The following is a 24,755-nucleotide window of genomic DNA, read 5'->3' on the forward strand; positions in this document are numbered from 1 at the left end:
CATATTTAATGCCTTCAAATTTAAGCTATAACAATATAGGACCTGTCTTGCATATGTTATGAAATGCTGCAGAAATATAAGAACGCTTTCACAATTAACATCAAAGACCACTAAAAACATCAAATACAAATGAAACATGTATCATCGTCATCAATTTTCATCTTTCTTAGAAATTGCAGAAATTTGGTATTTAATTTTTATTGGCCCTGCTCTATAGAATGAAATCTTGCAGTAAGCATCATCGAAAATATGAAAATATGAAGATATGACCCTCACCATATAAATGCTGTTTCAAACAAAACTAAATGTCAATTTCAAAATTCTAAAAGACTCATTCTAAAGTCATTCAAATTTCTGCTAGGTTTCTGTCAAGTTCCCTCCATTTTAAAGTTTAGCAATGCTTAAATAATTTTTTCAATTTTATAAAGTGTTGAATTGACATTGTATATTTAAATACAGATTTTAATAAAATGTTACATTTTATTTCAAGTTGTAAGCATTTATTCAGAAGTTACTTTTATGGATCAATGCATAGCACTAATACTGTAGCACTAATACTGTACATACAACATAACTATATTTAGAAACATGCATAGTTTGTCACAGGAAAGTCACCATAAAAATGGTTTTCTTGCAAACTGTAAGTATATGCCACAATCACTTTGTTTTTGGAACACTAGTCAAAGTGAGATTAAAATAGCAGTAGGAGAACTGTATCTTGGAAACCATGCTAGCTTCCCACACGTAACTGAGAAAGAAAAATTGCTTTTAGACATGTTATGGAACGATACATAATGTTCCTTGAACTACATTTTTTCTAAAACATATTTTCAATAGTTGTTGAAAATTGACTTAATAATCAAGATTTTGCTTAGCATTAATGAGGGCACTGAATAATGAAAAATGGGAGATAGGAAAATTATTTTGGGCTTGAAGGTGAAGTTAGATGTGAATGAAGTAAATATAATACTTTGGTATAAAGGGCAGCATGTATTTAAAGCATTTTATATTATTATTGATGTGTTTCTGCTGCATATTAATAATACAAATTATTTTCAGCTATTCAAATGGTATTTAAATTTTACAATTTAGTTTCCAGGTTATCTCCTTCTCTGCATGTTGTTCTGCTTCAAAACAGTCATTCAGAATCAACTTCTCCTAATCTCCATCCAATAAGACATCCAAACTTTTATCTGCACAAATTTGTGACAGCACAGAACCGGAACAATTCAAAGAAAGCCTATGTGTGGGGAGAGCTGCAGGGACAGGGGTCAAAAAAGGCAAGATGGCAGCTGCAACCTTTGCAAACGTGGCCCTACCCCTTTTTTGTTGCGGCCAGCAAGTCGATTGTTTTTGAACCCTTCCCTTACTAGTTTTGTATATCAACTAATATTGCATTCCTCCAGTAGATGCCACATGCTAAATATAAACAAACAAGCAAGCAAATAAATAAAAGCCCTTCCAGGTGGCACCCTTGGAACCAAATGTTATCAATCCCCGTTCTTAATGACCCTTCTTCCTTCTCCTTAAACTGCTTTTCTCAAACAGGACAAGCATGGAGGTCTTTAAAACGCAGCTCCCATTTCTCAGGATAGCATGGGAAGGGTTCCCTTACCTATTTCCTCAATGAAGTTCTTCCAAGAGTCAGCGGTCATGGGGTGAATCATCTGCAGAGCTTCGGGGAAAGCAGCCGGGCAGTCAGTCTGCTCAGGGGTCTCCTCCGGAAAAGAAGTTGGCCCCGCCATGGAAGGAGATTCGCTTTGGTAGACGGAGAGAGGAAAACAATACCGCTTGAGCTTATCTCTTTCGAGCCTCTTTCCCAGCCTTTGCCCGGAATCCCCGCTTTCCCAAGGCAGCGACTAGGCGGGCTGTGCGAGTGTTGGCGGAATTATGGCAAATCAAAGTGAGTTAATCGGGGCTTCAGTCATCAGCCCCCGGCTGCCCTTCCTTGACGCTACCTGTTAAAGAGGCATAAGCTCTCCTTAACTAGAAGTCCTTCGTTCTGGTCCCCGGGGCAGGAGGGGGACTTGGGGACTCTTTCCCGGAGGAAATGTAACCGCGCTAGACGCGGGCAAACGAAAGAGGAGGGAAGGTAGCCAAGCGGGGGCGAGGCTCCATAGACGGCGGAGTTAACTCTTGCGCGCCCTTTGGGGGCTCGGGGAGAGAACCGGGGCTCGGGGAGAGCCTGAGGAGACCCGGCGTCAGCCAGCTGGCTCGGAGCGGCAGAGCCTCCCCTTTCCCTGCGGGAGTCAGCCGGGCCCGAAAACAAACTGAACTTCGGGAGCTTCTACCAGGAAAGGCGCAGCAGCCGGAGTTGGCGCTCCGGAGAGAAGAAGCGAGCGGCGACGCGCGTGGTGGCTGGGGCGGAAGGGGCGCCCCCGCCGAGGACGCGCGAACTCATCCCACTTTTTTTTGAATCCCTCACCTGCCAGCCGGGCGGCCTGAGGCCACGCTCTCCGCGGATCCTTCGTGGTCCAAGGCGCAGGCGGCGCTGAGCGCGGCAGCCAGCAGCTCCATGCGAGGCGGCGAGGAGGATAGCGGCAGCAGGAGCGATTCCGGCAGCGGGCGGCGGCGACGGTTGCTGCTGCTGCTGCTGCTGCTGCCGAGCGATTCCGCAGCAGACGCGGGACCGGGGAAGTCCGGGCGGTTGCCACGGTAACCGGGGTAGGAAGGGAGCAGCCTGCGCAGGAGGGGAAAAATGGGGGGCGGGCGGAGGGAGAGAGAGAGAAAGAGAGCGAAAGATCGGTGGCGGGGGAAAAGAGGCAGCCGCCGCCCCCTCACACTTTTCCTTGTCTTGTACTTGTACCGCTCCCAGGCACCCACTTCTTCCGCCGAAGTGGAAGTTGAAACTCTTTCCCTGAATAGCTGCTTTTCTAAAGGACCCGGACAGGTCCAAAGGTCTCCTCAGAGGGTGCTCGCGGGGGAGCGACGGGGGTCGTCAGAGAGCTTTCTGAGCCCCGCCAGTTTTCCTGCCCGAACTGAAGGGTGGTTTACTTTCAATAAAATAAAAATATAGGAAGCAAATGGCCAGCTTCCAGCATTATGGTATTTTCATTTCCCAAAATGAATCCATCTCAGCTACTTTCAAAGTGCAAAATACATTTATCTATAAAGAATGGGCCATAATGGTTTGGGATTCCTAATCGTTGTTGGCATTACATCGTGGGGAAACATGGAACCAAAATAGATTTGTCTGTTTTGCATGGAATCTACCATGGAAAGATCCATAAGAATCACAGATTGATTAAATCTGGGACTGTTAAGAGGACAAAAAAGTGAATCCAAGGCATCAATCCTAATAGATAATCTCAGTTTGTCGTGAACCACTTCAGCCTATTGTAAAACTACAGATAGCATCTGTCTATGGAAAAAGAGAAGTAATTGCCATGTATATTACCACTTGGGGCATAGTTATCAAGGTGCAGAACTAGCACAAAACCCTGAATTTAATGCAAAGATCCTCACAATTTTACAGGACTGGGATTCACTGAAACAACTACAAATCATAATCCATGTCTCCATTTGCACCTAGCCACAGCACAATCATGCATTGGTAAGACTTATTTTTCCTCTTATCCCATGACATCCTTTTAATCTAGGCAACAAGTTAAGACAAAGCTTAAGTCATCTATAGTTGTACCTTGCAGCCTCTCAATGTGTACAAAATGTTAGCTTTGTGACTAGGAATGAGCCAACAGAAACAGGGGATGAAGATAAGAATTAGGAAGAAGAACAGCCAGTGTAAGGTAAGGATGAGAAGATAGTGGGGAAATATCCATCTATCTTGAAAGGATCTCAGAGTCCTTTCAAGTCCATCCTGCTCCTTAATGCAGAATTCACTACACAATGTTGGCTTTTCAGCCTTTCTTTGAAGATTTCCACTGGAGGAGAACATGCTACTAAGCACTTCAGGAGGCAACTGCTCAGAGTTGCCTTGAACTGTGAAATGGACAGCACATAAATGTGACAATATTCTATTCCACTGGTTGAGAGCTTTTACTATGAGGACATTTCATATCTGAATCTATTTCATTATGGTTTCAAACCACTAGTTTTGGTTTGGTCCTTCAGAATGACAAAGAACAAGTCCTGCCTGCCCTACTCAAAGGCTCCTTGGGTAATTAAAGATTGCAGTCATAACTTAGATAGACTAGATGTACCCAGTTCCTTTAACTATTCCTCCTAGAACTTAATTTCCGGTCCTTTGATCTTGGTAGACATCCTCTGAACTTGTTCCTTGTCCATAATAGACTGCATTGCCAAGAATTGGACCTGGAACTGAAAATAGTGCTTGGGCAAAGCATAGTAATACATGCCAAAATAGCTTTTGCCATATCCTGGCAAGAATAAAAGAGCTAATAAAATAAACATTGCATACTCCCAACCCATCTTTCTGATATTGTTCATGCTTCCTCAAAAATGTGTAGGATAATGATGGAAGACATATACAGATAATTGTTGACTTTCAACCATTTGCTGACCATTTAAAGCTAAATGTGACTTATGACTGTTTTTCACATGACTGTTGCAGTATCCCTGTAGTCACGTGATCAAAATTTGGACATTTGGCCACTGGTATGTATTCGTTTATTTTATTTATATTTTGTATTTCTTAAGCGCCCATCTCTCTTGGAGAAAGGCTATTTATTTGTGAGCGCTGCAGTGCCCCAGGGTCATGCGATCACCTTTTGCAACCTTCTGACAAGCCAAGGCTAATGGGGAAGCCAGATTCACTTAACAACTGTGTTGCTAACTTAACAAGTGCTATGATTCACTTAACAACTCCAGCAAGAAAAGTCGCAAAATGGGGCAAAACCAGTGGTGAAATCTCAACCAGTTTGCTACCGGTTCGCTGTCCACGCATGCGTGCCAAGCGCATGTTGCACACACATGTGCAATACACACCAAAAGGAGGCTTGGGGATGTAAGTAGAACGGGGGGGGGAATCAGCTGTGGCGCGCGATCTTGAGAACCTTTTTAAAAAACCTTTTTAAAGCATTTTTTACCATTGGTTCGGGTGAATAGGTAGTAGAAAATGCTTTTAAAAACTAAAAAAAGGTTCCCAAGACCACAGCTGTGCTGCGTGATCGTCAGAACCTTTTTAAAAACTTTTTTAAAGCATTTTTAACTACCTATTCACCCGAACCGGTAGTAAAAAAATGCTTTATTTATTTATTTATTTATTAGTTCAATTTATATGCTGCCCTTCTCTGGAGACTCAAGGCAGCTTACAATGCGTTAAGCAATAGCCTTCATACTTTTGTATATACCTGCTTAGTAGGGCTTTTGCCCCCCCCCCCAAAGCAGTGTTCTTTTTTATACAAAGTCAGCTTATTGCCCCCACAAACCGGGTCCTCATTTTACCTACCTCGAAAGGATGGAAGGCTGAGTCAACCTTGAGCCTGGTGAGATTCGAACTTGCAATAATTGCAGGCAGCTGGTGCTACTTAACAGCACTTTAGTCTGCTGTGCCACTAAGGCTTTTTTTTAAAGCACCAATGTTTTAAAAAAAAAAAAAGCTTCCCACGATTGCACGGCACAGCTGTGATCTTAGGAATCTTTTTTTTTACCTTTTTAAAGCATTTTTTTGCTACTGGTTCGGGCGAATAGGTATTAAAAAAATGCTTTAAAAAAGTAAAAAAAGGCTCGGACGATCACAGCTATGCCGTGCGATCGTCCGAGCTTTTTTTTTTACTTTTTAAAAGCATTTTTTTACTACCTATTAGCCCGAACCGGTAGTAAAAAATGGTTAAAAAGTAAAAAAAAAAAAAATTTCCGATGATCAGCTAAATGACGTGCGATTGTCGGAACTTTTTTTTTTTTTTTTACTTTTTAAAGCATTTTTAACTATCAGTTCTGGAGAATGCCCGAACCGGCATTTCCATAACCAAATTAAATATGTTGTGCAAGATCAACTTTATATATTCTAGCACCTTGTGCTCACATTTCAAACTTGAAAAATACTGCACTGTATTCAATATTGTGTGTTTCCTGGGTAGCAAAATTGTCTGATGGCAACTTTTATGGAGATGAATGAAATGTGTTTTGTTGAGCAAAGTCTAGGTGATCTGGACAATAGCATGCATCTGTCTTTGTATGAGTTTACCATCCACCATAAGACCCAATATATATGAGAAATATGCATTTGATCTCTTCATCTATGCTGTCAAACGCCTGGTCCGCGCCCATGCCTAGTTTAGCAAAGGGGGGAAAGTCTCGATATGTCACGTGACATTGCCTGCACTAAAGCATGCTTAATGGTTACTTATTATATTTTTATACTGCCCAATAATAGGAATTCTTTAATGCATAGCATCATTATTTTATTATTCCAAATATAATTTTAACAAATATTTTTAAAATTTCTACAATGTAGAAAATAACCTAATATTTCCTGGTTGGTTTTTTTTTACCCAAATACTAGTAGTTTTGATCCTACTTAATTTTCAAGGTCACCCAGTTGTGCTAAATACAATCAGTTAGTTGGAAGAAAACTAAGTTGCATATTCTAATCTCTAAATATTTTATCAGAGAATCCAATTTAACTAATTTCATAACCAATTTCACCGTGCTGTTAGAATTTTCCCCACATATACTTCCTACAAGTATCACAATTTTGCAACATATTGAATTTGGTAATAAACAAAAATTAAAAAATGTGCAGGAGAACTTTAGTAAATGGAATGAAAGAGAAAATGAATTTAGAGGGAAAATAGCAGAACAGATTGGTGCATATGTCAATATTCATCCTAGCTTAGGACTTTTAGTATCTTAAGGAACAGGTTATTACAGTACAAACATTGGTGATTTCTCATCCATGACTAGAAAACCTTGCCTGCAGATAATTAAACCATAGGAAAGAACAAAATGGAAGCTTCGAGGAATGATCCACAAAGTTATGGCCAGGAAGTTGGGAATATATCCCTCATTAGTAAAACTGTCTTCCGAGTCTTTCCTCTAAATTGAATTGAACCCACTATCTCACTATGCCTCATGTTCCAATCTATAGAGATGTTTCAAAAGGATATAATGATTGAGGATGAAACAATCACTGAGAGATTTTCCACATGCATATTGCACCTATTTACTCCCCAAATTGCCTGTGACTGCCCTACTGAGATGTCAGTCATAATCACACAACTTTCTCAGAATAGTGCATTATTCCATCATTAGATGATGGTATTAAAAAAAAAGACATCTAAAGAGTCATATAGATGACTTTGAAAGCATCTTACTGCAGCCTAAAGTCTTTTCATGCAGTCAAGAGGATAAGGGTTTGGGTTGTCATGGATATTCTTATAAATGAAACTATTTTTATTATTAATATATTATATTGTTTCTTATATAGTTTACCATTTACTGCCAGACCATTAACCCATTTCTGTATTCTCCATTTTTTTTGTTAGAGAGATTCTCCATGGTCTCAACCAATTTCCTTTTATGTTTCTCAGAGGTATTGAGATGGTGGTTTAGATGGCTTTTAGGTCTGAGCCAGGAGTGCAATTGTTATATTCATTTGCTGTCCAGCTTAATTTTTTTTACATGCTGCAGTGTAGAAGGGGAGCTATTTTCATTTCTTCCCTATTTTAGCACATATTTGGCATTTATTTTTATACAATAAAAATTAAGAATTGAATCCACTCTTTTCCATCAACATTGAGCCATCCAGATATAAACTACATAAAGACACATCTATTACTGTGATTTTAGAATTCTAGTAATTACTCCCATTTTCTTTTTGACATAATTGTTCTCATAGATTTGCCAGTTCTGCAGAGATAGTTCCCCTGGAAAAGAATGGATGCAGATACATTAACATTTCTAATCCTTCTGGAATTGGATTTAGGTAAAAGAGAGATGCAGATGACAACTCCTTTTGCCCATAAAAGCTTTAGAAAACATTGGAGGGGGATTGTGGAATTTTACAGCTAACCCTTTCCCAATACTGATGCATGGCTGCACATATATAATTATGGCAGAAACATATTATAACGTGTTCCTTTACTCACCACATATACTGATTCATACATACTAAGATCCTTGTACGAGAGGGGATTCTGATTTGGCCAACTTCTTCCACCACATGTGGAATTCTTGATATATATTAATGTTTAAGGACAAATTGTTTCACCATGCTGTCTAAACATATTAGAATGATTTCTGCCAGAGTTTATAGTTATATGTGATTATTACATACAGATTTGGAGTTGAGATAGATTCTATGGCCCTCTCTTATATGTTTCTCCAAGAGAGTCAGAGGACAGGGTGAACCTCTTTAATATCCTTTTTGGTTCACAAATATTTTTCAAGGATTGCTTTGCTTTTATGGTGTTATTTTTCAAATAAATGCTTATAATTCTTCTTCTGTGGCTATTTAAATTAGGTTGGAGGGTTTAAGTATATTCCATGTTAGAAATTTTAGATTAAAATTATTCTGTTACACTTCATTTGGCACAAACATGAGTTAAACAGGTGCAGTATAAAATTGAGTTGGGGCCATTTTATACATGCATTTGAGAGAGAATGCATTATGTGAAAAGACTTTATTTTTCTTAAAAATTCTGGCAATGCTTAAAAGGATTTCAGAGGGAAGAGCGAGATGATATCACTAATTTGGCATTTAGTTAATGAATGTTGTAGTCATTTCTTACAGATGAAAATAAAAATGGTATGTCTATTTGGAAAAAAATGAAGCTAAGTTGCAAAATATAATTTCTGAATAGGGTTCTATGTTTTACAACTCAACAATTAAATTTGCTTGCTCTGTTTTACATCAGATTCATTTGGGAAACGGGATATTCCTTTTAAAACAATGGTCAGCTTCTTTAGTTATATAATAATTGTTCTCATGAAAAACCTGACATTTTGGGCAGACCTGTTAGTCTGGCTACAATACAGGCCTAGCTATAAATTTATGTCCAGAAATTGCTCATCTAAGAAGTTGCTTACATGGAACTGATGTTGGAGGAAGAGATCAATAATGAGTGTGCCCCATTTTCAAACACTATTGCATGGAGGTGTCAGAACTATTCAGTGAATCCAGTTCTGTCCCTATAATTGGTAGATCCATAAGTAGCCCATGGAGGACCATAAAGCTGGAGAAGAGTAGGCAAAATGGCATTCCATCAACAAAAGCAATAAAAAAATAACTCCTTGTTGGCAGAAGCAGTGCAAACGTTGTAATTCACTCAGTGCTGACATAGTGAGCAACAAACAGCTGGCAGCATGCTCTGTTCTCTTTCCTTAAATACACCTTGTACTAGCTCTCTCATTTTGACGAAAGGAGCACCATATTGTCCGCATTTTTTCATAGATGATGTGATGATGTATGTACAAAACTGCAGGATGTGCATTGCGGGTCTTAACACAGAATTTTGTCATTTGCCTTTCCCAACTCCTGGGCAGGAATGCCTGTTTAGCACTTAAAAAAAAAAATCAAAACTGCATGTACATGAGGCCATTTAAGACCTAGTTTAGAAAATGGCAGTCAGGAATTAAACAAGCAGATGCTTCTGTTGGAAGTCAGTGCCTTCAGGCAATGTCCTAAGGAAATGGCATTAATAAACCATTACCAGGGTATATTTATGTCACAGTTAATGGAACATGAAGACAAGCCCTAAATCTCTCTTTATTGTCCTAAATTCAATCCATTACTCTGCTTAGGCACTAGTCTAAAAGACTGTTAGCCTCAGCTATATTCATGAAAAAGGAATGGGTGTCACCCTCATATTTGCAATGCATGAATCTTAAACCTCTCATAATCTACCTGAGAATTCTCCTCCATGCCCTACAATGAGATTGGACTGGAACCCCTATTGATACTCCTTCCTTTCATGTCACAGGGTAAGCTCTCTTTCCTACATTCTTCCAGAGACAATATGATTGTATCTTATGAATGCATTTGGAATAATTGTCTAAAAATTGCTTTAGATCACAAATAATGGGTTCTAATTTATTCACAATGTGATTACTTCAGTGACTTTTTTCAGTACATTTCATGTATCCAGAATTTTTCTTTCAAACCCAGACATGAAACTGAAGCATAGTTCCATTTTGAACTCTTATATAAACTTTCACAATTTAATTTATCTTGTCATACCAGCTGAGGTCAAACCATTTATCTCTCTGTATTGTAATGCAACAAATGGAAGACGAAAATAAATAACTGAATGGCCACCCTTCTAGGTCCTCAATTTTCCCAAATGAAATCTTATTATGATCCAAATGCAAAATAAGTCTAATATCATGCATATATCTCTTTTTAATAGTCCATTTTTATCTATGTCATGGTAATAATTATATTAAGGTTACAATGAGATTTATAAGCTTCCTAATCAAATGAAATTTTTAAACAGGTTTGTAGATTTACCCAGATATAAAAATATGCATATTCTTAATTTCATGCACATTTTATGGGCAGATATGAAACCATGGAAATAAAAATGACAGGGTCAGCTTTTGTTTCTCGAAACACTCCTACTTTTACATTAACACCTAAGCTCTCCTAAAGCAGGAGAGCGCAATAAGCTAAGTTGAACCTCCAGAAAATGTGAGAATTCAAATTCTCAGAATCTGAATCATTGAGCTGGAAGGGACTTCAGAGGTTTTTTAGTCCAACACCCTGCTCAAGGCAAGGCCCAGTCAAATGGTTGTCCAGTCTTTTTTTTTTTTAAAGAACCTCTATAACCCCAACTATTTATAACTCAATACCTATTGGATCCTAAATGAAATATAGGAAAGGACACGAATCTTTAAACATGAACAAGTGACTCTGGTTTCCCCATTGACTTTGCTTGTCACAAGGTCACAAAAGGTGATCACATAATCCTAGGATATTGCAAATGTCGTAAATAGGAACCAGTTACCAAGCTTCTGGATTTTGATCATGTGACTGTGAGGATGCTGCAACGGTCATAAGAAAATGGCAGTTTTTTTCAGTGCCATTGAAACTTCAAACGGATACTAAATAAACCGTTGTAAGTCGAGAACTACCTGTATTCTTTCTCTTCTCCAGCAGCTGGAAGCTGTTTTATACAACTTTTTTATCCTGAATTATGTGCTATGTTCTCAACTGCTCTGTAACTACTCCTCCTCCTCCCCATGTTTTCCTCACCTTTTCTAGTAGTACTTGTCTGTTTTATTCTGACACCTTAGTGGCTGGAATCATTCAGCATTTTCTGTCACAGTTCTTCCTGCTTTAGGTTAGGTTAGGTTTGAGATCAGTGGAAGGCTTTCTGTGAGGAAAGTGAGGATTCTAATTCTCTGAAAATTTGAAGCAATATCTGAATTTCAATATTAAGTGATTGAAGTTGAAATAGGTTTTGCTTCTGGGATAAACTGAAATTGGGACCTCTAAGCCAACAATTAGCAATTCTTGTTGAGCTTAAAAAGCCCATTGAGTGAATTCAGGAATTATTGGAGTGGTCAGGATCAAAAAAGTGTCTTTTTTGGGAGGTGGATTTTTAAAAAGATTATATTCTCTTCAGACTTCTTTGAATGGAGGAAAATCAGCCCTTTAAAAGTTTATGTAGAACTTAAGACATCTATGATATTCTTTGGGTCCTTCTCCATACAGTTTCAGAACTGGGACAAATATTTTGGCCCTGCACACTTTGGAAAGCACCTTGGATTGCCCACTGCTGTCCTAGACCATCATTCCCATAGGTAGCCAGCAGGCACAATCAAAGTCTACCCTCTTAACTTATACAGGGATGGGCAAGCAGGCAGATTGACTGGTTGATAGGCCGTGGAGAAGGTTGGGTTGTTGCAGTCGGCAACCCTACTTGTGACCAAGGTGTGCGAAGAATCCTGTCATCTTTTCTAATTTGTTGGAAGTCCATGTAGCCAACCAAAGGAGTACTTTTAAAAGTATTCCTATATCATCATGGTTTCCATTCTGGCTTCCATTTGTTCTTTATTATAATGCCATCTGAAACTCTGCACTGCTAGACAATATGCCGGTCTTGACTGTCAGGAGTCAAACAATTTGGCTAATGAGATTAAATAAATAAATAAATAACTGAACTGAACCAAACTAAGATGTAGGATGGAGAAAAAAAAATAAAGAAATAAAAAAAAATAGAGAAATCAAAATGGGAGGACAATATTGACTAACCAATTTTAATCTTAATAAAATAAAAATAATATCAACCTTTCTATTTTATTTCTGTATTTTCAGGGAAATAAGATATTATTTTTCTTACCTTTGAAACCATTGTTCTTCTGTGGCTGTCATATTCGGTTTTATGTGTAGAGACAGACTCTTGTGAAATATATGCAACAGTTCCTCTTTGTTCAGAAGCTCATTTTTGGTATTACCATTTTTGAGTGAGCCTTTGCATTCAAGAAAAAAGTGTTTATAAGTAAGTATTTGCAAGAGGAACAAGAAAGAGATGACAATTACGTTCAATGGGCAACACTGATGCATCTTTTTATACATTTTCCAACATTTTCCAAGCTATTATCCTACAAAAATCTCAAGCTTTAAGACCTCATTCTTTTCAGAGAAAAAAATATATTGTTTGAAAGATTTTCTCTGATTGCAGCTTTCAATATCCTTTGCTTTATGGAACAGAAGGATGAAAGTAATGTACTGTAGACATCAGTAGTCCCAGAAACAGAAGTAGAAAGGAGTCAGGATGGTCATGGTCAAATTTGCTCAAATGGAAAAGTAAGGATATCATTTAAAAAAAAAAATACATTTATAAAAAAATACATAAAGCTGCCTATGTCACAGCAGTGATTCTGAGTGGCATACAAAGATTTAAACTATAAACACAACATATAACCTATGATGCCCTGGTTTAAACAATAAAACTCAAAATAAAAAGCCACATCACCAAGAGAATGCATTTAACCTACTAGCTCAAATGCCTAGGGGAACAACCAGGTTTTCAGTGCTTTATGAAAGGCTAACAGAGCCATCCACTGCGAGGAGATGCTGTTGTCTGCAGATGCATGCAGCCATGGAGAAAGTACAGCTGCAGGTCCAACAAGTTGGCATTGATTGATCGAAGGGACCTCCCTGCTAGAACTAGTTGGGGACAGGCAATCCCACAAATAGCCTGGTCCTATGCTTTATAGAACATTTTGGGTAATATGTAACATTTTGAATTGTAATAGAAGCCTATTGAGAGCTACCGCAGTTCACAGAGCAGAGGCATTATGTTAGTGTGCCGTGAGGCACCATAAACCACCTGAGCTGCAACCTTCAGGACTATCTACACTACAGCTTTCAAATGCTCTTCAGGGGGAGCCCCATTTAAAATTTGTTTCAGTAATCAAAATGAGAGGTGATTAAGGCCTCCTTGTCCAGGAATGAGAAGCATTCCTCACCTCGTGGATCCAACTGCTTGTTTTTTACTGGGAGAATTTAATCAATCAGGAGGGTAATGGATCTAATACACAGTTGGCCAAAGTCACAGAGTAAAAGATCCTGTCTATCTCAATTAGGGCCAACAGGTTTAAACTCCTCCAAGACAACTGCCTCTGGCAACTCCATAGACCTCTACAACTCTTAATGAATCTGAGCAACTTTATCTGACAGATGCCTAGAATAATCTTTAGGGGTTACCCTACCCAGGAAAGTCCTGGTTACCCTAAACAGAGCTATTGGTTGGTACTCTGCAGATGCAATAAAGGTGGAGAAATAACTACATTGTGCCACCCTTATTGCCATGAGCTAATCCTTAAATAATACTCTTTCCCGTGTTGTTCTTTGTTTTCTTCCAGCAACATTCTTGGTGTCTCTTACATCAATTCATCACCTGGGATTCCTTTGAAAACCAGAAAGCCTTCTGGAGTCCATGGACATAAAGTCTGCATGGGCATGACTTAGAACTAAAGCCAAAGTTACCTTATTATAGGTAATCCTTTACTTACAACCACAATTGAGCCTAAACTCTGTTACTAAATAAAACATTTGTTAAGTGATTTTTCCTCCATTTTACAACCTTTCTTGTCACAACTGTTACGTGAATCACTGCAGTTGTTAAGTTAGTAACATAGTTGTTAAGTGACTTCTCCATTGACTTTGCTTGTAAGGTCACAAAAAGTGATCACAGGATCCTAGGACACTGCAACTGTCATAAATATGAGTCTGTTGCCAAGTCTCTGAATTTTGATCACATGATCATGGGAATGTTGCAACAGTCATAAGTGTGAAAAACAGTTATAAGTAAATTTTTCACTGTTGTTATAACTTTGAATGGTCACTAAATGAACTGTTGTAAGCCGAGGACTACCTACATTCCAAGCAGCAACTAAAGCTTCAGTCGAACCCTACCAGAGCCCTAGGAACAAGCCCAAGCTCTCTGTGGAACTCAGTAGGGTCTATCAGATGCTGGGGTAAATCACTTGATAGGTCCTGCTTCCTTATAGGCAAGGATGATGCCACAGAACTCCAGAGCCAGCAGAGAGTGATCTATTCATGGCAAGGGATTAATGGTAACATCACCAGTTCCGGATCCCATTCCAAGTGCCTTTAGATTAAAAACAAGGTCTACTATATGCCTTTTGTTGTAGTCAAGCCAGAGATAATTTGGGTTAGGTCTACAGTTGCCATGGTACCATGAATTGCTAAGCCACTTCATAAACCAGGTCTATACCCAAAGATGGCAAATAGTTCCCTGAAGTCCCCTGGAAGTTTAAGATTGAAGAACTCCAATGCTAACCAAGCCACAGATTCTAGCAGTTCCACTAGGGAGGTTGCTATATAGCAGGAAAGCTGCTACACAAGAATACTAATAAAAGAGAATATTTATAGCTCATGGTTAAAATGAGGCATCCTTGGTGCTTTCTGAGCTTGATTGTTTTCTTGCAGATGTTTCAATACCCAACATAAATCATCAGTGCTAGCAACAGTCCCTTCTGATCCCTATAGTACAATATTATAAAAAGGATCTTACACTGGACAATCTGTGGAGCAGTGCCTCTGATAGCTGTTATGGATTCTCAGGTAACAATTGCCAAACCTCTATCCTGACTCTGACTTTGCAGCTGATGCTACACACAAAACTCAGAAGGACAACTTTAGAAAGGGAACCCACCCTCTGGACCGAGGCAGGTTTTGGTGTTGCAAACAAGATTTCTCACCCACAATTAAATCATGGGTGAGGCCAATTTTATTACAGGCTAACTGTGTATTAAATAACAGCAGTCAGGAGCCAGTGTCTCTTCAGCCTTGATTACCAGGCCTTGGGGCAGACTACAAGGGGCTGGAAGATGCTTTGATTCAAAACATAGAGGTCATTTTTCCTAAGAAGAGCCCATCCCCCATCTTCCACTCTATCCCTCTCTTCTAATCATTACCCTTGCCTGTCCCTCCTCTACCCACCCAATCTTCTCTGAGCCTAGCTTCTCTACTCCTATGCCAAAGAGCACTAACATACCACCCAACATATCAACGATATTAACACCAACTGGTACCAGTCTCAAGGATGCTTCTGCTCACACTCAACATCCCTTTACTCAGGAACCAATTCACCATCTTGCAAAACGTCATGTCAATGCTACCCACTCTACACAACCCAATTCACCCTAGCCTAGACCATCCTGTTTTCATCTGGAAGAGCCCCACCAATCTACAAGAGCTGCAACCCACCAAGATGGAAGAAACTGGCGAAATGGCCCCTGGTCTGTGTGGTTACTCCAATGGCAGCTGCCAAGTAGGCTAATCCTACTTAAAGTTCTTACCTGCTCTCATTCCCACTGCCATCCCATGCCAAAACCTGGAGGTAGGCAGCTCCTCAAAAGCCAGATAAATCCTTCTCTGGCTGCTCACAAAAAAGCTCACGCTTCCTTAATAGCTGACAACTGGAATATGTCTGGCACAATTCTAACTTTACAAGAACTCAGTTCTGAATCACTTCATTATTGTCTTCTGTCATGCTCCTATGTTCCCTCTCCATTGATACTCCAGTTCACAGGAAGTACCTTTGGAACTGGCTGCCTTTTCCTATCTTCTCCTTTGAATCTTATGCATAAGCCTCCTGTTAGTTATTGATTTTTGTGCCTTTTTCATCTGGTTACTGGCAGCCTTACTCTAGGCAGAACAATATTATTTTAAAAGTCTGTCCTTCCTTGTTAAAATGAGTACTAAATGTAACCTAATCTGATTCATGGGGTAAATGCACTGTGACACTTTATATTTTAGGGCCCTTTATTAACAGTTTATTTTGCAATTAAATATACATTTGTTGGTCATTTGTTGCACATCACTTTTATGCTGCCTTTGACACCTTTCTAACATGAATACAACATTCTGCAAGCAAGGTTTGGTGCTTTAAAAATGTACTATTCTCTTGAGAGGTGTGTTCATTCTTATGACTGCAGCACTGAATATGTTACATAAGGTAATAAGACTCAAATGAACTTTTTAAATAAAACTAGTAAAAAGAATCTTGTTTTTTTTTCTCAGCTATTTTCAAAATATACTCATGTATGTTCAATTTAGCATTTGCATAATTTATTTATTATTAAAACTGCTTTCTTTACACACAACATCCCATCCTATAAGTTTAGAAAACATTTTCATTTCACTGTATGTGTCCTGTTTGTCCTTATTTTTGACCAACAAAAGTGTAAATCCAGAATCAGCTACCCCTTTGACCTTCATACTAGGACACAATTGATCCTGTGGCCAATTAACCATGCTATTCCAGCTAGCCTCCACCCTCCCTGTGCCAAACCCATTAATTTTCCTTGTACAAGACAATAATTCTTCATTTGGATTTAACCTTGGCAGCAGACAACATTATTTCTCCTACTACCATTCCCCCCAAAAGAACAATGGCTTCCTACTGGCAGGAAAGACGAATATAAATCATAAAAACAAATACGATCAGATCTCATCTCCAAAGAAATCAAATGCTCACTTTCAACGGTATAGTAACAGAGACTGACTCAGTTTTGTTAACAAACAATATTTCAACGTTCTCAAAGAATTAGCTAAAAGATAAAAAAGCTCACCCATTCTTATTGTCCATTCATTTTAGCCAACGCTGCAAGAAGTTATTCCCCATTGGCCAAATGTTTAGATTTTATGGGGGCAGGCAGTAATCCACTGAGATTGGAAGGCTGAAATTTATTCTTCCCTAGTTTGAATAATATTATCTGAGAGAGAAAGACAGAGACTCACTGCCTCCTAATGAAGCCAGGAGTTCTGGAGAATGTATGGATTCCTCTTCAGCTTTTTAGGTGAACAAGCACTGGTTCAACAAAGAAAAAACAGAGAATATGCAGGACAGCAAAACTTCAAGGCTATGCCCTCCATCCACTGGAGAGCAGGCTTTTTTTCCTAAATAGATTCTTCTACAGTACTTGACTTCAAAAGGGTTGGGTTGTTTTCAATTGCAATGACTCTGCTGAATGCCGGTCAGAGGCTTGGTGCAGTGAGTCTCTGGAATCCAGGTGATTCAGTGAGGAAAGCTGTATGGTATCCTGTCAGCACAGTGCTTTGACAGGGTGGAGAAGATGTCTGCCTTGCACACAGAAAAGCTTATTTTATCCAAAGACTATATTCAGGACAGGAGCAGAATATTAAATAGTAGGTTTTAGTTTTTGGCCGTCTGCATGCAATATTACAGTGACAGACAGAGAGATCTACATTGTATGCCATAGGAATAAGGAATGGGCCTGGTCATTTATAACAAATGATAGAGGAAATCTTGAACTTATGACCACAATTGGGACCAGAATTTCTGTTGCTAAGCAAGGCAGCAGCTAAGTGGAATTTTACAATCTTTTTTTGTTACAGTTGCTAAATGAATCACTGCAGTTGCTTAGTGAATCATGGTTTTTCCCATTGACTTTGCTTGTTGGAACTAGCTGGGAAAATCACTAATGGTGATTATTCTGAGACATTGCAACCACTGTAAATACATGCCAGTTTCCAAATTTTGATTCACAAGACTGTGAGGATGCTGTGGTAAGGGCAAGAACTGGTCCTAACTCAGTTTTTTCAGTGCCATTATAAGTTTGAATTTAATTTAATTTAATTTAATTTATCAAATTTCTATGCCCCCCAACTCCAAAGGGACTCTGGGCGGCTTACAGCAAAAAATAATACAACAAAGAACATAGGAAAATTATTAAAAAACATTATAAAAACATTTTAAAAACGTTAAAAGTCCATGCACACCATTCATGGCCGGATCTCACAAGATTGTAACAGCGAGATCAACAGCCCCGGGCCTGCCGGAAAAGCCAGGTCTTCACTGCTTTCCAGAAGGCCAATAGGGTAGGGGTAGTCCGGATCTCAGGAGGTAACTGGTTCCAGAGAGCTGGGGCAACCACAGAGAAGGCCCTCCCCCGTGGGCCCGCCAGCCGGCATTGTTTAGCTGACGGGACCGGGAGGAGACCAACTCTGTGAGATCTTACCAGTCGCTGGGAGCTATGCGTAGAAGGCGGTCTCGAATATAGCCTGGCCCTGAGCCATGTAGGGCTTTAAAGGTAATAACCAACACCTTGAATTGTGCCCGGAGACCAATAGGAAGCCAGTGCAGCTCGCGGAGAATTGGTGTAATGTGGGTGTATCTAGGTGCACCCACAACAGCTCGCGCAGCTGCATTCTGTACCAACTGTAGTCTCCGAACACTCTTCAAGGGTAGCCCCATGAAGAGCGCATTGCAATAATCTAACCGTGAAGTGACAAGGTCATGAGTGACTGTGAGGAGAGCCTCCTGATCCAAGAAGGGTCGTAATTGGTGCACCAGGCGAACCTGTGCAAAGGTCCCCCTAGCTACAGCTGCCAGATGTTGCTCTAATCTTAGCTGTGAGTCTAGGAGGACACCCAAATTGCGAACTCGTTCTGAGGGGGACAATTTCTCCCCGCCCCCAGAACCAGGGATGGACAGTCGACATAGTCTTTAGGAGGCAATACCCACAGCCACTCGGTCTTGTCTGGGTTAAGTCTGAGCCTGTTGACTCCCATCCAGACCCTCACAGCCTCCAGGCACCGGTCCCTAAACAAATGGTCCCTAAACAAATGAGGACTACCTATATTGTCATACAGAGCAAGATGAACCTCTGTCCCAAGGAAGGTAAAAACACTGCTGCTTCTTAGGCGGCCTCCTTCCTCTTGTGGAAAAATAATGGACTTCAAGTGGGCATCAGAGTAACACTTCTTGGCAGGAACAAAACCATTAGTTTGGTCTAGTCATGAAGGCACCAGGCTAGAAACCAGAAAACTATGAATTCAAGTCCTGCTTTAGGCCATGAAAGCCAGCTGGATAACTATGGGCCAGTCATTCTCTCAGCCCAACCCACCTCACAGGGCTGTTGCTAGGGAGAAAATAGGAGAAGGAAAGTGTATTTGATATATTGACCACCCTGAGTTATTTATAAAAATAATAAAGGCAAGATATAAATTAATAAGTAAATAATTTTGAATCCCTGAATTGTGTACATAGATGCTAATACAAAAATTTATTTGTAATGTTGAGGGACAGAAATGGATTTGTGTATGGATTTGAGTTACTTATATCTCAAAATTTTAAAATAATATTCTATTACGCTTTTGAAGATTCATTTCTATGATCCCATTTCCACTTTTGAGTAAAAATATGAGGGTTCCTCATTTGTATAAAATATTGTGGTAATTTCTTTTCCTTCCTTTGCGGCAGGTTTGGCAAAGTAAATTAAGACTCAATTTAAATAAAATTTATCAGATCTTGCCATGCTTGACTTTCTCTTTTCAAACCTTTTTTTCCCTTTCAGATTTACTGTAACTTGATACCCTATAGCTGTCTGAAGGCAGACACCCAGATTTTAGAGTCCTTGTAGACTAACATTGTCTCACTCACCCTGCTTTTCCTATTAGTATCCATAGTTTTCAATCTCAGTGGGAAAAGAAATAAGGCTATCCACTTAGGCAGCTACTTACCTTCAAAACGTTCTGTTTGAACTTCTTTACTACTCCTTGCTTTCTTTTTGTTTCGACGTCTGATAGAACGATAATATATGGAATTTCTTCGAATAGGAATGTAATGTGTCTTTGGTTCTTTCTCAGTTATACTGTCAGATGCCTCAGAATCATCATCAGAGATCAAGTCCAGGCTTGATATTGCCTGTGGAGGACTATCTTTCTGGATACCATTGGCTGATCTCCCACGATGGTGTCGTTGTACCTCTTCCAGTTTTTCTTTCTCCATAGCAACAATTTTTATTCTTTAATAACAAGGAAGCAAATGAGGAAGCTTCGTACATTCCATCAGATCTCTCTGCTTGAGAATAAAAAAAAATAGAACAAGAGTACAATGTATTTTTATATGAAGTATAAATAGTTGCTTGATAACCATTTAGAAATTGATACCCTTCTTGATTATTATTCTATACCGCTTTAAGATCATTAAACAGATTGACACATTAATTGAAGGAAAAATCATTCATAATACTTTCAAAACATTAATCTGGATATGATTCACAACTATCTTGATCCCCAATTGTACTACTATGAACTGCATTTACATGGAAAAGTTATGAAGTAACATTGCAATTTAGCTTGCACTTCAATAGAATCTTTTAAAATGGAAAACAGTACAAATGATGTTTTAAAATATTCAAACACAAGGTCCTTGAAGAAACGCATTTCTGATCTAGCATTATCTTTAACAATAAGCTAAACAGAGGCTGGAAATAGAAAAAAAATCAGGTAACCAGATTTAAAATCCTAAACCAAAATTTTACTTCCCCAACGTCCATCTCTTATTCCATGTGCCTCTCTTCCTTCAGCAAGATTAGATGACATACAATATACTGGTACAATAAGTCAGCCTAAGCAGTGGGGAAGTCTGTTTTGACTAGGGTTACCAGAAGTCCAGTAAAAGGAGAACATATCCTCCTTTTTATCCTTATGTCCTCTGTCCAGTAGGTATAGTCTTAAAGTGAAATATTGTCCAAGTTTTGAGTATCTCTTCATGAGCAACTTTTCTTCACAACAGCACTTCTGTAATAAGGGCTAATGCAAGTTAACAAGCTCCCTTTTGTGACCTTAATTAGATATTTCTATCCTTCCTTTCCCAGCCTGTTCTGCTACCTGAAATTGACTAAACCTTAATCAGTTACTGGCTAAAGACGTTTGTCTCCTAACCCTCCAGCACATTCCTGCCATTGAAAAACCAGTCTTTCTGATGTTGGAAAATATAATCTCATGTGCATGTAGGTCTAAGTACTTTTGGAGCAGTTTTATACTGTATTTATCACAGATGCCAAGAAAGTTAAACAATATGTCTTCCTTCCCCATCTCAGTTTGTCTTCCTTCCCAATTGTCAGTGTCTTCTTTTGCCCGTTCAGATATCTGGTAAACCTACCCTTTTCTAGTTAACCAAAATCGTTAGTAGCAATAATTGTAAAATCCCAATATCAAGGATTAGAAAGTCTGTTTATTTTAAAGCCTTTACTTCCAGATGCAGTTAATATCTTTACAGTATGCATTAACCATTAATGGTTAATGGTTAATCCATCCATAAGGCATCCATAATGCCTTATTCTTATTTATTAATTTGTTTGCCACCCATTTCAACACAATATTGCATCAAATACTAATTGAATTATAGCTAATTAATTGATAATATGGTTTGAGATTGAGAATATATGACATATATATGGAGTGCTATTTTCCCCCTATCTTCTCAGAACTCATAAGGTCTTTCCTGTTGCTATAGTGCAGTGATGGAGAACCTTTTTGGCACTGAGTGCAGAAAAGGGAGTGCACGTGCATCTAGTCCACAACCAGGAAGAGGAGCTGCCCAGGGTGCATCCATGCGCCTGAAATTGAACTTCTAGTTTCAGCTACTGAACTTCCGGTTTAAGCCAGCTACTCTTCTGGATGATCAGACGATCAGCTGGCTGGCGCACATGCTCACATAGGAAAACGGAAGACCAGCTCTTCCAATTTCCGGCACTGCTGTATGCAAAATATCCAGCTGATCATCACACACGCATGCGTGCCAGAAATCCAAAAGAAGAATGGGCAACGCTGCATGTGCCAGGCAACATTGCTCCATGTGCCACTTCGGGCACGCGTGCCATAGGTTCACCATCACGACTGTAGTGGAATTGCTTCTGGAGACAGAGAGCTAAACACAATTTATCAAATCACACACCATGCCAAACCATAGTTAGCATAAACCATAACTTCCAAACTCACTTCAAATTAAGGTTAATTTTGCTGCCTGATCACAACCAAGGAGATTTTATTATTTCATGTAATGTTTATGTCACCATACAGTATTTCATAAATATTTTGCAAATAAAGCTTTCATCTTCAGTGATACTTTGCTATATTTCTTCCCATTCTGATGTAAAAAGAAATCATGCTGACATAAATTGGGCTGACACCTTCCCCCATGTACCCTCAATGTACATCTAGAATGAGACTATACATATATATATGTATGTATGTATGTATGTAAGAACAGCAATTGTACCAGGATCTTGCAAATGTGAATGAACTTCCCTCCTCCCTCACTGAATCAGGGAGAGGTCTCCCTGAGGCAATTTGTTTCTTGGCATGGGTTCAACCTGTGCTTCTCTGTTCATTGGTAGCAGCAATTCCTCCTGTCTTTCAATGCAAAAAATACCAGGGATATGTTTTAACCTTTACTAACACAAAGATGAAAGATTTTGAGTCTCTCTCAAAGATTTTGTGTCTCTGGTTTCAATTTCTTCAAATAAAAAGGTTGGAGGGGAGGGCCTCAGAGTGTCAACCACCCCCAGCATTTAAAGATCCCTACAGTATAAGTATTCCTCGACTTACAACCATAATTGAGCTCAAAATTTCTGTTCCTAGTGAGACATTTGTTAAGTGAGTTTTGCCCCATTTTATGACCTTTCTTGACACAGTTGTTAAGTGGATCACTGCAGTTGATAAATTAGCAACACCATTGTTAAGCGAATCTGGCTTCCCCATTGACTTTGCTTGTCAGAAGATTGGAAAAAGTGATCACATGATCCTGGGACACTGCAACGAGTCAGTTGCCAAGCATCTGAATTTTAATCACATGACTATGGAGATGTTGCAACGCTCACAAGTGTGAAAAATGGTCATAAGTCACTTTTTTCAGTGCTGTTGTAACTTCAAATGGTCACTAAATGAACTGTTGAAAGTTGAGGACTACCTGTATATTCAGCCTCAAGTGAATTACGCATGGTGGAAGGGAAGGTAAAGGAGAGAATTGGATTCTACTTGGTAGAACATTGATTGATTGATTGATCAATCAGGTTTGTATAATTGCCCATCTAAAAAATTTGATTCTGGGTGGCCAATTATTAAAACAACATTCTGTGTTTAACTGTTTTTAATTTTAAACAATTAACATTAAACACAAATATATAAATCTTACATACAATATAACAATCCTGTGTGATCCCCATATCTCTGGAATTTTGTGGATATTTAATTGATAAATAAATATTCTTTTATCCCAAGAGGTGTAGTTAACTATCTGGGTGGGCCTTTTCACTACTTACTGATAAGAATATTAAGGAATAAGTCAAGCCTGCCAACATTTTCAAAATCAGGTACAGGCTCCTGGTTATTTCATTATGCTTTCCAGGGTAGCATAATACACGCTATTTGCTTTTCTCTTCCCTCCCCCAAGATACACATTTGGTCTCTGAAGCCCTAAAGAAATAATATTTGTACATTTAGTAATAAGGCAGATATCAATTAGGTCAGGGGTCTCCAACCCCTGGTTCATGGACTGGCACTGGTCCACGGCATGCCAGCAACTGGTCTGTGCAACTAAGGAAAGCCCCATCCGTGAGATGCAGGCAGCATGCAAAACCCTGCCCCTTCCGGTCCACGGAAAAATCTTTCTACATGGAACTGGTCCCTGGTGCTCAAAAGTTTGGGGGCCACTGAATTAGGTGCACCACTTATATCAGAGATGGGTTTCAGCAGATTTTAACCAGTTCTGGAGAACCGGTAGTGGAAATTTTGAGTAGTTTGGAGAACCAGTAGTAAAAATTCGGACTGGCCCTGCCCCCATTTATCTTCTGCCTTCCAAGTCCCAGCTGATCGAGAGGAAATGGGGATTTTGCAGAATCCTTCCCCCAGAGTTGGGTGGGAATGGAGATTTTACAGTATCCTTCCCCTGCCATACCCACCATGCCACGCCCACCAAGCCATGCCACACCCACAGAACCGGTAGTAAAAAATTTTGAAACCCACCACTGACTTCTATGCACATCGGCTCCACATGCCTCTCCATGGAAGAGCCTATGTCAAAAAAGCTGCACTTTATGTACATATTAATGATCCATGGTCTTTCCTAATTTGCACATCACCACAACATGTCCCAGAACCTTCTTTTTTCTTGCCTTCCATTGATCTCCAGCAAATACCTCAGGGAGTCCTAAGTCAAACATTCCTAGTCAGGTCTTACAATAATGCTTTCCCCTTAAATTCATAGCAGTTTTACTATGTATACAAGGTAATGTGCTTCACCAATCCTTTCAGGCAGTACATTATGCTGGTATCCTTTATGCCACCTGAAGAACTAGTGAGTAGGAAGAGCCCAGAATGTGACTTAATTCTAGGTAACGCTATATTACAGTGCAGAGACTTAAACAAGAAAACTTCTATTCAAAGAACACAGCAGATTGCCACAACTGATTCCTTCCTTTTTTCCCCTAACCAATGTAAAATTATATATAATGTTTGGCTAAATCGCTCCTTGCACTCCTATAAACACCTATTCAGATATGAATTCACTTGAATTCAGGAAGGCTTTTGCTCAAGTAAGATGGTAGTA

General features: G+C 39.3%; 1 protein-coding gene across 1 annotated transcript in view; it reads right to left on the reverse strand.

Moving 5' to 3' along the window:
* Positions 1-20,163, reverse strand: part of NGEF (neuronal guanine nucleotide exchange factor) — a 53,242-nt gene extending 33,079 nt beyond the window's left edge. The window contains exons 1-4 of the mRNA XM_070945427.1: positions 19,883-20,163; positions 12,204-12,333; positions 2,426-2,680; positions 1,616-1,758 (exon numbers count right to left, since the gene is read on the reverse strand). Coding sequence (XP_070801528.1) covers positions 1,616-1,758; positions 2,426-2,680; positions 12,204-12,333; positions 19,883-20,150 — 796 coding nt within the window. The 5' untranslated portion in view covers positions 20,151-20,163. The remainder of the gene's footprint in view (positions 1-1,615; positions 1,759-2,425; positions 2,681-12,203; positions 12,334-19,882) is intronic.
* Between the last annotated feature and the right edge of the window lie 4,592 nt (positions 20,164-24,755).

Source organism: Pituophis catenifer, unplaced genomic scaffold (assembly GCF_029215685.1).
Source record: "Pituophis catenifer annectens isolate HBS135680 unplaced genomic scaffold, rPitCat1.0.hap2 SCAF_6, whole genome shotgun sequence".
Classification (NCBI taxonomy): Eukaryota; Metazoa; Chordata; class Lepidosauria; order Squamata; family Colubridae; genus Pituophis; species Pituophis catenifer.